Raw genomic sequence first — 14940 nt, forward strand, 5'->3', positions numbered from 1 at the left:
GGGACACTGGAGGCACAGAGAGGCAGAGGGGGACACTGGAGGCACAGGGACGCTGGAGGAACAGAGAGGCGGACGGGGAGATCGGCGCAGGGGGACGAAGGCACGGACCATTCTCTGAGCAACAGCCTGGACTCCGAAGGAACTGGAAACAAAGCAGCATGTGCCAAATTGGTCTCAATGTTTTACGAATGCAACATTCGACTAAAGAAGGTGTATTAAAAGAGTAGGGTAGTTTTTGTTTGGTTTTTTGAGGGTCACATTTGCTTTGAAAATAAAACACGTTTGCCTTGATGGGTTTCAAAGGCATCAAAACTTGATACAAGTTTGTGCGAGTATTTAGAGACAGAGGGCAGCAGTGGAAATTGCTTTGTATTTGGTAGCTAATGAACTTGAAAAGCTTACCTATGAGTCATACCTGGAGTGTGTTTTTAAAGTGTGTATTTATGCATATAGAGGAAATACTGATTTTCTTAGCCAGTAAGGTTTATCTACTTGAATGGCAGTGCTGTAGGTAATATCTGTCTAAAATACAAATATCTGTACTGGTACTTCTTCAGAAGTTTTAATTTGCAGTTCAGTGAACCTACGATTTCTTCCTGTGCGACAGAAGTTATCAGATATTATAGTATTTGAATTTTTTAGTACATTGGATTGGTGTTGATATGCAATTCTGAACATGAGATAGCAAAGCAAGAGAAAGAAGCAATTCTAGAGGTAATTAATTTTTAAGTAATCCCAAAACAATAAGTTTCAGAACACATTCAACTCCAGTGAAAAATGAGAATAGTTCTGGCAACTTTGGTTTTGTTAAGAGAAGAGATGATCTGTTTTTATGCAGTGTGACTGCAAGTAGGTGCTGCATAAAATGTGACTAGTGGTGGTGCTGCAGCACTTCTGCTGTCCCTGGTAAAAGTGTGTTTAGTGAAATGGAAATATTTACAATAACAAGGGCCTAAGGAGTGGTAGGAAAAGTGAGAAACTGATAGCAGTCATGAAATGCATTCCTAACAGAAGCTAAATCTAGTAATAGAAATGTGGTTAGCATCTTTAAAGGCAAAGAGGAAAGTTCTAGGTATGTGTGGAAAGAATAACAAATCAATATTAGGCAAGTGCTAGTGTTGTCAAATATTTCTGTTCCATACTAAGAATAATGTTTGTCTTGGGACTTTCTAATAATTGTTGAATAGTCTTTGATATGATAGTAACCAGAGAAGATGCAGAACATCAATTGTTCATGTCAAAAGCTTCTTAATGTGTGAGGTTTGATAGCTACTCATTGAGTTTTCAGAGAATTAACAAAGAATAGGTATTGAATGATGTTCAAGGTTCTAATGAAGGTACAGGAAAAAATACTATGCTGTTGTTTATACAGGTCAGTGAAATAGTCTTCACTGATGTTGATCATAAAGGAATGTGTTGAGCAGCTGTATGATGTTGTGTTAAGAATCTAACTGATGTAGAATTGAAGGGTGGTACCATAATCCATGCCACTCAGTGAGCTGTTATGTAGATACGTTTTGCCAAATTTATCCCAAATTGTATTCAGCTGACAGTAATTGTCATAAATATATGCAAGTTTCAAGACATTTGACTTGCTTCTGTGCAATGCCGATTACAGTAGCAGTGTCATGGACCTGATGTAATACATAAAACTGAGTTCAGTTGCACTTACCAAAAATAAGTGCCAGACCTCATCAGGAAACAATGTTGATTTGTGGTTTTGGTTGTGGGTTTGTGGTGTTTTCTTTTTTTTGGGGGGTGGTGGTGAAATGGAGGTTGGTTATCCATCTGTTTCTGACATGATGCTACTCAACTCTTTCTTAATTTAGAAGACCGTAAGCATTATAGGGAAATGGTACACATACTGAAGTAATTCGTGTCAAATGAAGAGTCATTTCTAGAAACCAAATTTGATCGTATGCTAGGCTACATTCATTTGAGCAACCCATGGCTCAGTGGAAAGTCACAGCTAGGAGCTATGAATATAGGTCATTCAGGATAGGAGACTGTATTTTGGAAAGCATTGACTCAGAAAATGATTTGGAGCTCCGATGTATTAGCAGTTGAGCATGAAATTGCAGTACAATGCAATGGCTTATGGAGTAAATGCTATCTTTGGGTAGCTTAGCAAGGTTATGTTATTACTGCTATACAGCGTTAGAGGGACAGTTACAGGAATATTATGTCCTGTTCTGAGGACTGTTTTTAAAAACAATACTGACCAAACTGGAAAGATAAGACAGCCAGAGAATGACTGGCATAACTTAATGAAACTAAAGAACCAAGGTAAACTGTGTGATTAATGTTTACATTTATTTCTGTGTTGTATAAGATTATTGAAAGGAGGCTCCTTTAATTATCAGGAAGAGATGACTAGATTTAATAGTTGAAAACCGAAGTAGGCAATTTTTTTTTAGGCAAACGGTTGTGTGCCTTTTTTTTTTTTTTTTTTTTGTTAACTGAGGGAATACGAGTGATTTGTTTGGGAAAGAGCTGACTTTTTCTAAGGTGTTGTCTTCAGAGTCTTGGTGCTCTTTTAGAAGGAGTTCTCTAGCTCAGCCAGAATTTGTGGACTTGGTGGAATTTCACAGGCTGTATTTTAGAAGAGAATGAGCTAAAGAATCATAGGGATTTCTTTGAAAGAAAGTAGCAGCTACTGAGTGCAGAAGGAAGGACAGAAAATAGGAAAGAGTTACTGTAATGAAATGTTTAGTCAGTCCCCTGACTACAGATGGCCTGTGAACCTGTTAATGGGTCCCATCCTTCCTGAGGTTCCAGGCTCAGATAGAAAAAATGAGAAGACTGTAAAACACACTGGTGCAGTGGGAAGTGACCAAACCCAGTGCACCTGGGATCTGTTGTTGTTATTACTTTGCTTTCAGTTTTGACTCTGGAAAATTTTGTTTGCTCACATGGTTCCTTACCCATTGCTCATTACCACTGCCCTCTGCTTTCCAAGTGCCAGCCTGCTTTCCCTTCTCTTCTGCATCTTTGTTTGCTCTTGCTGCTATTGTCACTTTTGCTTTTGTCTCACACCAGTATGTGTGTGCCAGCTGTGTTTGTCCATAGGGCTCTGCTTTTGTTGTCTGTTTGCATGAAGATTTGTGTCTTGGGTTTGCTTGTAATATCATTAATTGGAAAACCAGCAATCCTAAAGGTTTTTGATCATTCTTTCTGAATCACTATTTAGAAATTATGTAGAATAGTTCAGGAATTGTATAAAAAGGTAACTTCATAATTTTTCTATAAACTTCACAGTCTCAGTAGTTTTACCATGAGATGTAGCTGGTAGTGGTATGCAACGTAAAATAGTCTGAAAACCAGTGGAGGGTTACATATGTGTTGCATGTATGTGGAAGAACTTGGGGGAAGAAGTTACTGGATCCAGTCCAGTGAGACAAGAAGAGCCAGATGGGCCACAAATGCTATGGTGAATGATGGTTAGAGCAAGGTGCCTCAACAGTCAGTCTCCTTTTTGTTTTTAAAGGCCTGCTCAGAACAGACTTCAGATAGATTACTTTCTTTTTGCCCTATTTTATGCAGTAATTGTAATGGTATACTACATACATATGATAGCAAAGTTTGTGTTTCTAACGAACTTTGGTTTCAGTGAAAAACTTTTCTGTGTCTTGTGCTTCACAGTATACCTTTCTGTGGCCATCACCAAAGGCTGATAGATATTGGAGCTTATGTTTTAAGACTTTGATAGAGAAATCAGAGCTCTCTAGCAAATAGGATAAATAGAAAGTTTCTCTGCTGCTACAGACGCTTGCCACAAATTAAATTTGCTTATTTTCTGGTCATGTCTGAATGTAAGTTTGATTCTAAATGCCAAGAGCTGGAAGATGTGATTCCTACTGGCAGGCTAGTTACAGAGCAAGGCAAATGGAGCCTTGTACTAGTCCTATACATGCAGAGTGGCTGGTTTCCCTGCAACCTGAGCTGTTCCCTTCTCTCAAGTGATCAGTATAACTTCTAAAAAACTTGTCAGTGTCTGGTAAATGCTTTTTGTTTTGTTTTGTTTGGTTGGTTTTGTTGTTTTGTTTTGTTGTTGTTGGTTTTTTGTTTTGTTTTAATGAAACAGTGTTGTTTATCTTAATTTTCCAAATGTGATATACATTTCAAGTGACCAAAATGAATAGTGTGGTCTTTAGTTTAGGAAACTTTGAAAGTTTTGTCTTTCATTAAAATGTGTTGACTGCTTTTAGACATGCTTGTCATCTAGGTACTTTTGTAATATAGCCTGTTGGTTTAAAATTGTATGAATAGTAATTACTCGCTTCCTGAATCTTTTCTGAAATAAACTTGGTTTTAAGAATTAGTCCAAAACCCATCAAGAGGAAATACTCAAAACTCCTATTCTCTTTGTGTCTTAATGTATTCTTCCACACAGACGTTTGTTTTTGGCCTATGAGATTTATTCATAGTAGTTTGCAGTGATTGAGTATTTAGTCATATTATATAGCACAATATAACCTGTCAGCAGTGGGTTACTTCCTTTTTCATTGCAAAATAAATTAAATCAATGGGGATATATATTATTTTAATTAAATAAAAAGTGAACTAACTTGACACTGATAATCACAAGCATTGGAAACTATGTTAACATTGTGAGCAATTATTATTTTTCTTGGGGAGAGTCTTACTCCTAAATGGGAGACAAGCAGAACATCACATGGCCCTTGTGCTAATTCTGAAATCTCGGTCAGGAAGCTTTTTCTTTTTTTTTTTCCCCCCTTTTTTAGTAGGTATCCTGCTGTTTTGTAGTTAGCTGACCTTTTTGGGAGAGAAGTGATTTGTTACCTGTGGTCCTAGGTGCATGTCTTACTGTTACAGCTTTTCTCACATTTTCTCAGGCTGTGGAGCATTTTTCCTGTGCTTCTCTAGTTTCAGAAGCACTGTTGCAGAGTGGATGATTTACAGAAGAACTGCATGCCAGGCATGTAGATAGAGCCCACTGTACACAATGAAATTCAGTGTTGTGTGGGATTCCACTTCTAAGGCATTACAGGAACAATGAAACTTAGAGCAACAGTAGAGAAGTATATCCCTGGATTGCAATTTGTAAATTGTTTTTTCAAGTTGGCTACTCATTTTTTTTAGTACCTCTTCCACCTCCTGCAATTCCATTTCAGAACCAAAATCTAATGTGATAAGTGACAGTTGATCAGTTATTTAAATTAGTATAGCTGTTAATGTAGTTAAAAGGTTTCTGGATAGTCTGCTTTGCTGCTGTTACCGCTTTAGAAGCATCAGTGATCTGAAACACTTGACTAGTATTCCAGGCTTTGTGAAAACCCCACGAAATGCTGCTACTTCAGTTGTACATTAATTCTGCTGTCTACATAACATAGCTTCATGCATGTGGTTTGAGGTGTTTCAGTGGGAACACTAGATTGGGGAATACTATTCCTAAACCACAACAGAAAGATAAGGTCAGCTGCAAGACCCTGGGGTGCTGTATACCCACTGCCAAAAAACTGGATTATGTTGCTGTAGAAATTTATACTCTACTTATAAATTAGACTTTTTTTATTAAAAAATTGTCATAGGAAGATGAGCCTTTTGTATCTGAAAAAACCTTTCCTGCTTTTATGGAAATGTTGAGTTTTGTAATAGATGTACACTTTGTCAGTGCAAAAGAAAACAGCTGTTCTAGCTTGAGCTCATTTTGTTAATGTACAAATTGCAGTTATGTTTTCAATACCTTATTTTGTGTAATCTGGGGTCCCACCATCTCTATCGTCCTTTCTTGGCCTGGGCTGGTGAAGGAGTAGTGCTACTGACTGTGACACTTGCCAATTTTTTAGGTAGTTTTGCCTAGTGCTGCTTTTCTATTGTTTTTTTGGCTAAAGAGGGTCACTGCTACATGAGGAGTGTGGCATATATATGTATCCCGTACTACTCTATTATTGATCTTTATTGTAATCTCTATAATTGTAAATTCAAGCTATCTACTGGATTTTCTGGTGTTACTGAAATTGGGGGTTTGGCAGAACTGTACTGGTTCACAGCACAGACTGCAAGCACAGCCCTGATGTGCAGTAAAGGAGTGCTTACGTTTTCCTGGAGATACTGGGTGTTCCTTTTAAAATTATTGAGTCTTTTCGGATTAAACAAGTGAATGAGGATGAGAAGAACAGAGTAGGGTTTCAAATATTTGTTTAAAACAATAAATCTAATGTTTCCTTCCAGATCATAACAACACTTGAGATACTACGGGATTTGGATTTATCACTGGATATTCTAGTGGTAAGTGATCAATAACAATATATTAAACTCTTCCATAGTGAATTCCTATGAAAATGTCAGGAGTTTGCAATTGTAGAGGTGGTGAACATGTTAAATTTTAGAATTTTGACTCTATATCATGATTTGGTTAGATTCATTTCCTTGAAGCTGGGCATCCAACTTGACAAATGCAGTATTATGTCAATGATAGTACTGAACAGGGACTTGGGCATATAGAGGCCATTTTAGTAATCAGGGTTGGTTTCTTTTCACTGTAAAACTGCTTTCACTCAATGCTAAAGACAAAGCAAATAAAGGTGAACCATTCTTTAGGTCAGTTGTCTAATTCTTCTGTCTTTTATTAGCAGCTCAAAGTTAGTTTGTTGCATTTAAAGAGCAGGCATCCCAAGTAAGGATTTTTTGACTTTTATCCTCACCCAAGCCACATCCTGTCAAATTTTATATTCGATATTATCACACTAGTCTATGAAGCTTCTAGTTATCATAAGCAATGTGTCTGTGTTTTGGGAAGAAGAAAAATATGGGGTTTGTGAGAGAATTTTTTGAAGAGTAGTAGAAAAATATAATTAAGACATTTTGCTAGTTTATTCAGGCAAAGAGGCAAAGGCATTTGCCTTCCTAAACACAGGCAGACTTCTGCTGGAATACAGCAATATTTATGGTTTTTTATTGGAAAACAAAATAATCTTGTATTGCAATTAGTTATTTAAAATGGCAAAGGGTTTCTGCAGACAATTCATGTTCCCAGCAAACTTGCATGTTTTATAATGAGTCAGACTTTGATGGAAGCCTTAAAGTCAAACAGAAGGAGGAGATATCTTACAACTGAGGGCTCCACATATTTTTAATGCATTCGAAGGACATAAATAGCTTTATGAAATAGTCCTACCAGATTTATTCCATCTGTTTGCAGTAACTGACTTACCAAATCAGATTGTTCAAATTATGTATAAGCAAAATACACTTGAAGTGAATTTATGGAAGCCCTTTGTAGGGGCCGAGCTGCTTATGTAGGAGTAGCATGTTTATAGCTCTTGCTCGGACCTCACGGGGGGTATCACTTCACTAGTTAGCAAGAGCGTTAACAGGTTGCAGCAAACCTACTGAATTCCACATTTTGTGCACATCTTACAATTAAGAGTTTGTGAATCAGAGATGCTTGCTGATAATACAAGATTAAAATCACCTGTGATTCTATAAACACTCAAAGACTGCAAGATAGCTTTGCTTTAACAACATAAACCACACTGGAGTGAGACTTGAAGGCACAAGATATTTTGAAAATAGCTTTGCTCCTTTGACCTCTGTACCCCATACTACTGGTTGAGATGCATTTTAGGTTACAGCATGTCCAGCATATATGCTCTCTCATATGCTAAAAGGTACTGCCTAAAGGAAATTTGAATTGATGCATTTTGTGGGCATAAGCATTTGTGACAAGTGACATTCCTGAAAGATGTGCATTTAATGGAGGTAAATTCTCTTAGTTTTATGAATTAAGGCCACATTTTAATCCTCATATTTGGTTATAAATAACAGCCTTCAGTTCTATTTGCAGTAAAAAAGAGTATTTATTTCCTTAGCTGCCATAGGACTGCCCTCACTACTAGGCTAATACTGTTTGTAGCAGTTTTAGAGGAGGTTTTGTTTGGGATGAGAGTTGTGATTTATTCTGCCCATCTTTCTTGCATTATCTTCCACAGGAAACTGGCATAGGCAAAACAGTTAATAGTTTGAGGAAACATGCCACTGCTGGGAATATAGCTAAAACTCTGGTAAAACAATGGAAAACACTTGTTTCTACAGAAAAGAAAAGGTAGGTGTGAACATTTTTCCTAAAAATTAAATATACTGTAGTGTGACTTTAAAAATAGAGATTGGAAAGCTTAGGAAAGCGTTTGGAAGGACAAATCTGCATTAGGACAAATGCATAAATTGAATGGAAGAAATTAGGATGCCATTATAAAATATGACGAAAAAGATCAAAGTGACCAGTATTGGTGAATTATCCAGTCAGCACTCTGACTTCAGCTGGTTTTTGACTGGCAGACGTTCTTAGGTCCCAGCTGGTACAAGCAGGACTAAACCAATGATGGGCACTGCTGTGCACTTCTTCAGTAAATTGGGAAACTTGCTCTTTCTTCCCAGAGGTAGTGGTTAAATGAGGAAGCTCTCCAGTGATTTTGTTGTCATGGCTGGGCTTCGTGAACGAAGATTTGGGAAGGCTCTATCCACATTTGTTACAGGGTACACTGGTGGCTTATGAGGCCAATACGTGACGGACATATCCGATTGCAGAAAGCACAACAGAAAGACTCCTTAGATGGTGTATTCTGCAAGACACGGTTCTTTCTGCGTTGCCTTTTCTCCTCGAGAGTGATCCTCCGTGTGTTCTCGAAGGAGACAGCTGCGTTATATACAGTTATATACTACCATAGTCATATAGAGAGTTTGCTTTTAATGTTCTTGTAGACTGAGAGGGGCTTCTAATGTTGGAGGAGTCACACTGAAGAAATGCAGTTTCTTCTCTGAATGAAGCAACCGCCACTGCCATGACCGGGCTCACTCTGCTTTAGGTGCTTTGCAGTCCTCCAACAGTTTGAGACAGTTGAGAAAACCAAGGGTTTAGTTTGCCTAAATAATGCGTATTAAATCTGAAGTTGTTCAAACAATGGGAAAGCAAAATACCAGAACCTGTGATGAGCAAATCATAAAGGCTGACCTGTTGTAATCTGTACCACCTACAGAGCATGTGGTAAATTCTATCTTGTAGTTACTTCAAGCACCACGTCTGTGTTCTAAAGCATGCAGGGAAACTTGTATGAAAAGTGATATCCAACATGTTTTAAGCAAATAGTACTGCCAGGCATGTTTTCCAACTGATGGTTATGTCCCTACTCCCCACTTGTCTTGCTGTCAATTCTTGTTGCAATATTCAGCAGTGCTGGACCCAAGAGCGGCTTCTCTGGGGTTCTGTACTGATAATGGAAAAATAAGAGCACAGCAGAGCACAGTTCTGTGTTTTGATATATGGTGTGATTTAATGCTTTTAGTTTTACTAATGTAGGAACAAAGATTGTTTAAAAATTTAGCATCAGATATACAATGGGATGTTGGTTTTTTTTTTTATTGTTGCAGTGGTCACAGAGGAAAAAAATATATTGAAAAAGAAAAATGTGAGACAAAATCTTCTGTTTCCAAGGAGATTAAGCCTTCAGAGAAGTCCAGAGCATCTGTACTGGCCTTTAGAAGTCCTAACAGCGCTCCCCTTTCTAAAAAGTTGAATAAGGAGCGTATTTGTAGTGAAAAGAGCCATCAAAGTACAGATTCTGATTGTCCAAAACAATGTGATAATGAAGAATGTAGCAGCAGTGGTTCTAAGCATGCTTCCTGTGGTACCAATTCTCAGGCTAAAGACAGTGAGTTCAAAGAGAGCAACTCCACAGACAGCAAGAAAGTTTCAGAAAAGCAGCATTCCTCTGCAGCTGCTAAAGGCTTATCACCTCTGGAGGAAAAGCCTAGTAAAGATACTTCAGAACAGAGAAGTCCTAAATGTGTGAAGAAACCAAAACAAAAACTTGTCATAAAAAGCGAAGCCGAATTATCTAGTGATGAGGAATTCGAGCCCCCTACTATGTCTTTTGAATCTTATCTTAATTATGATCAAGTTACTAACAAAAGAAAGAGAAAGGCTGGTTCTACAGGTGCACGGCCAAAGAAGTACCATGAACAGAAGAACAGCTCATTACTACAAAAGACCCCAAAACTTTCTCATGCAGAAGAGGGAGTGGAAGACTTAAAAAAAAGCAAGTGTGATCAATCAGAAACTCCCAGTAAAAAGGTAAACTGCTACATGGTTGAGGTAACAGCAGATAAACTGCAGATAAATAAGTGCTTTGCACTCTTAATTTCAGTGAAATTTATCTCTGTTTATTTAAAGGAATAGATTGCGTGACTCTGATATATCAACTCCATTGCAATTACCAGTAATTACAATCACTGGGGGGAGGGGAAGACTGCTTATCGCATACTGATGGTTTGCAATTGACTTACTTGTATTTTTAGGATTATTTCAAATATTGCAATAGTGTTTGATTCATATCAGCTAATCTGCTTTTGACCTGCAAAGTGCAAAGGTATTTACCTTTGGAAAGATGTCCCCTTCTCCCATTCTTGACCAGCCTGGTTTGTGGCTGCAGCAGCTGTTTGTGTACAGCACAGTCCTTTTATCAGATGATGTGGTCCTTTCATAGTGAACTTTAAGGCTTGCAGTGGAGCTGAACCTTGCTTAAATGCATTGAGGTAAACCAAAGTATTGCATATAAAACTAGATTATACATGTTCTTAATCTGAGCTATCCTAGTCCCTTGAAGTGGAAGAAGCTTGAGTAGCTTCTCTAAGCCAAGGTATATCTAAAAATGTATATTAATTAGACATTTTATGTGTGTGAACGGCATTTTGCGTGCTGAAAATTAGAGGTATCTTCACTTTGATGTGAAAGCTTCAGGTTTTATTTATTGTGGAAAACCTGAAATTTGAATGTGGTATCTTCTGTCCCAAATGGAGAAATATTAATGTAGAGGCTTGTGTATGATATTCTTAAACTGTTTGAGGAAAAATCTTGTATATTCAAGCAGTTGTGAAAAGTTATTGAAGATACTGAAATGAAGTTCAGGCAATGCAAGTTTTGGGCTGTAAGTGCCTGACTTACAATTGGAGGACACCTAAGACCCAATTTTGACACTGCACATAGTACATTTGTAGGGACCCATACTTAACAGAATGCTGCATCTTTAAATCCCTTTTTAAGGGGTTATCTGTGAAAATTTTAGGTATGATTTAGGAGACTTGAGAGGACCAGGTGTAAAGGTGTTTCTTGTCTTTTAGGATTGTACTTTTGTCATCTTGCAGTTTATCTCATTCACTGCTTGCCTCTGTAGTGATTTAGCTGAAAGCCTGTTAACTGATCTACTGTTCTTTAATCTCTTTCTATGCACTAATTGCAGATGTCACACTAAGTTCCTTTTGTGGTATAGTCTTGCTAAGTAGAGTATGAAAGGGTACACTAAAAAATAATCCTGTCAGTAAATTTTAGTGTAGAAAAGAAATAATTTTAGTTATCCTAGTTTGGGGTTTGCTTAAGGGTTATTTGGGTTTGGGTTTTGGTGGCTTTTTTTTGTTGTTGTTGTTGGGAGTTTTTTGGGGGTTTTTTGGTTGTTTTTTTGTTTTTTTTTTGTTTTAGCTTATTTTAAGTTTCTGTAAACCCAAATTTATAATGTTGAAGTATTGTTTCTTTGACTGTGCACAGGCTAAGGTGGCATCCCTCCAGGAGCTTCTTAATACTCCACTACCTAAATTTCTGACAGGCATCTCAAACTCATTTCCCCCGTGTGCTGCAGACTTTACAGGTAGGTAGTATACGAGATTGAAATGCTGCGGGTTTTTACAGCTCTCTGTAGAGATGTTTTATCTCCTTTTCTAATAAACTGTATTAGCTCATCTCTCCATAGCAGAGAAGTGCTTCACATTCACTTTCTCACCTGTAAAAATCATGTTGAAATTGAAGGGAGTTATAAGCCTTCCTTATGGCTGGCTGAGTAAAGAAATACCATGGAAGGTTATCACAGAGGTAGAGAAGGCGTAAATTGTGTAGTAGTTCTACAGCCCCCATTTATCTTTTTGCCTAGTCTAAGGTATAGACAGGAATAGACTTAGTAGAAACACTCAGGTAAAATAAATATATGAAGCACTTGGTCTAGTTTTGGCATAGGAACATCTAGCATCTTTGTAGGTGGGTGACATAACTTGCCAGTGGCTTCTCTAGCAGTTTTCCTGAGGTTTCAGTGGTTTCATACCACTGGGGTCTTGAAACGTCACTGCTATTGTAGGCTCTGGCTTCTCTAGGATGACTTAGGAGAGCCAGTAAGGTGCTATAGATAAGTTACGCTGTTACTCAAGTGTGAATACAGCTCGTGTAGATTGGAGCTAAATAATAGAAGACTGGTTTGAGTGGGTGCAGCTCGCTTGCAGTGTACATGCTGTCTTGGTGTTGATGATGGTGAGTGGACTTCTGCGATATGATATGTGCAAGGGCCCCAAACTGTAATGCAATAACTTTGTACTTCAAGAAAAGGTAACGTGTCCTACCAGCTGTGCTTATCTCAGAGCTGAATGTTTAAAGCATTGTAAAATCTGCTGATGTTTTGCTTGCAGCTTCTGTAGCACCTGTTGTGGAAGCACCTCAGCATGTCAGTGAGACGGTTCAATTCACAGGACGGAGACTGAACTCTAAAATGCAAGTTTACTCTGGCGCTAAAACAGTCTGTCTTTCAAAGATGCTTACACTGTATGAACAGTGCATCCGCGTGCTTCAGAATAATATTGATTGTGAGTACTTTAAGGGATTTGTAGCAGGCTGTGACTGAAAGTGTATCCGATTTTTTTTTTTTTTTTTCCTCCTCCATGCCAACAACAGGCCTACTAAAATACATTGTCCTGCCCTGCAAACAGTGACTCAGAGCAGGTTGAAAGGCAGTTAAAAAGGGATTAATGTCTGTGCTAAACTGTAGGGGTTTTCTTTTTGACAGTTTACAATTTTTCCAGTTCCAATTTTACTTAAAATGTAATGTCCTATAAATTTATAAGTCAAAAAGTCTGCTGTTCCCCTCCACCCAAAATGTTTATTTACATAAATTAGAATGAGTGATCAAGACATTCTTTTATTTCATGCATAGGCAGAGGGGGGGAGTGGTACACATCAGTAAAGATGGGGAAATGACTATTCAAAGGTGCATTATCCATCCTCAAGTATAACTGCTAGTCAGCGTGGAACTGCTGATTTCTAAATATTTTCATAGCCTGACTTCAAAAAGTGTTCTGTTAGTGCTTACTAAAATTAACTTGTATTTTTACTTTTAAACTGTTTGGTGTGTGGTGTTACCCACTGAGTAAAATATGTAAGACACTGAAAGTACCTTACCTACTTTTTTGTAGTGCTACAAGAAGTAGGAGGTGTGCCCTTTGAAATTCTTGAACCTGTGCTAACACGTTGCACACCAGAGCAGTTGTTTCGAATAGAAGAATGTAATCTGGTAAATTCTGCCTTGCTAAATTCAGGGAGCTACGGAGTTCCACAACTCCATGGGTTGCACTGGGTTTCTGTCTTTCATACTAATTTCTTTGAATTAAGCTATCATTATCAAGATTCCCTTTCTCAAGTGTCAGGATTTAAAACATTTGGGAGAATTATTCCTGATAACTAAGTGAAAGACTGTGTATAGAAAAGTATTTTTGTTTCCAAAAATAAGAAAGGAAAAAAAGATGATCACAGTATTTGCCACTGAAATAGTCGTAATAGTCATAATAGAACCAACTGTGTTTAAGTTACGAACTGTTAAGGTTGCAAAGCATACCAGTCAGGAAGTACCTGGGGTGAGACCTCGTGTGTGGTAGATTTAGTATGCATGCTGTTGGGACTTCAGCTCCCTGATGCATTTGGACATTGAGGCTCTGAGTGTGTAGCCCTTTGTACTGCAAGTTAGCCTTTTCTCTGTGTGCTTCAAGTGGAGAGCTGGAGTGGCCTGAGCCTGTGCTGTAAACACAAGTCTAGACTATAAGCATGGCTTACTGACTCCAGTGTAGGGCTCTGCTGTTTGAAGCTGTGGGATGTCTAGGCTGAAGTCAGTATCTCTGCATGGTATTGCCACACTTCACACTGTGGGTACCTGTGATGGCATGTGTGATGGGGTTTGTTCTGCACCTTTCTCCACCAAGGGTTTGGGCTGTGTCTGCAGGCTCAGCTAGTAGGTACTCTTGAAAATGTTTTTAAATCTTTGATTGGAGATATCTTGTGTTCACATTAGATGTTTATAAAGGACTCTGACCACTTGTGGAAGAAACACTGCCAGAGAGACTTTAAAAATGAGAGCCTCCTGGAATATGAGTCTTGGCGTGAAATGTACTTGAGGCTGTTTAATCAGAGAGAAGAAAAACTGAAGATGCTTACAAAAAATATTCTTTCAGCTCAATCTGAGAAACCAAAAGGTAAAATCTGTGGTTAGCTCTTCCACTTACAAAATCCGGTCTCTTCTGTTGTTCTTGACAATATGTAGGGTTTAGTGATTTGTTTGCAGGGAAGAATAATGCTGAACTTCTAGAAGTCATCAAGAACAAACACTGTTCTTAATTTAAAAGTTGCTGAAAAACTAAATGCATGCATTAGTATGATACTTTGCTGTATGCTGCAAGTATTATGCGTTAGACAAATCTTACCTTACTGGTTAGGCTGAGGATCCTAAGCAACAATGCAAAGACCTTTGGATATAAAAGGCATAAAAAGTCACATATCCTCTGCTCCTTGCTTCCGTATTAGGCAGGCAAGTAAAAATGGCTTATATGACCGGTGCAGCAAAACCACCCAGGAACATTCGCCGACAGCAAGAAATCCATGGGACAGCAGGACCTGTCACCTGGTTTCATCCCATACAGAAGTACGTGTTATGTACAAAGCTTTTAATTTGAGTTTGGGTGTCTTTGTCAGTTCAAAAACTTGCTTGCAAAATATTTCAGAAGTTCTAAATAACTCTGTTTACTTTCCTTTTTTTAAGTGGCTAGTGGCTAGAAATTAACTTGTCTTTTAAATCGTGTGGCTCTGTGCTGCGTGTGGCTCTGTGCTGCGTGTGGCTCTGT

General features: G+C 38.1%; 1 protein-coding gene across 1 annotated transcript in view; it reads left to right on the forward strand.

Annotated features, from left to right (window-relative positions):
- Positions 1-14940, forward strand: part of LOC113947940 (elongin-A-like) — a 17637-nt gene that overhangs the window by 610 nt on the left and 2087 nt on the right. Inside the window, exons 2-9 of the mRNA XM_027645095.1 lie at positions 6196-6252; positions 7956-8068; positions 9391-10093; positions 11561-11660; positions 12466-12639; positions 13246-13343; positions 14115-14295; positions 14624-14741. Of these exons, the coding sequence (XP_027500896.1) occupies positions 6196-6252; positions 7956-8068; positions 9391-10093; positions 11561-11660; positions 12466-12639; positions 13246-13343; positions 14115-14295; positions 14624-14741 (1544 nt within the window). The remainder of the gene's footprint in view (positions 1-6195; positions 6253-7955; positions 8069-9390; positions 10094-11560; positions 11661-12465; positions 12640-13245; positions 13344-14114; positions 14296-14623; positions 14742-14940) is intronic.

The sequence above is a fragment of the Corapipo altera genome, unplaced genomic scaffold (genome assembly GCF_003945725.1).
Source record: "Corapipo altera isolate COAL_440 unplaced genomic scaffold, ASM394572v1 2, whole genome shotgun sequence".
NCBI classification, from domain to species: domain Eukaryota; kingdom Metazoa; phylum Chordata; class Aves; order Passeriformes; family Pipridae; genus Corapipo; species Corapipo altera.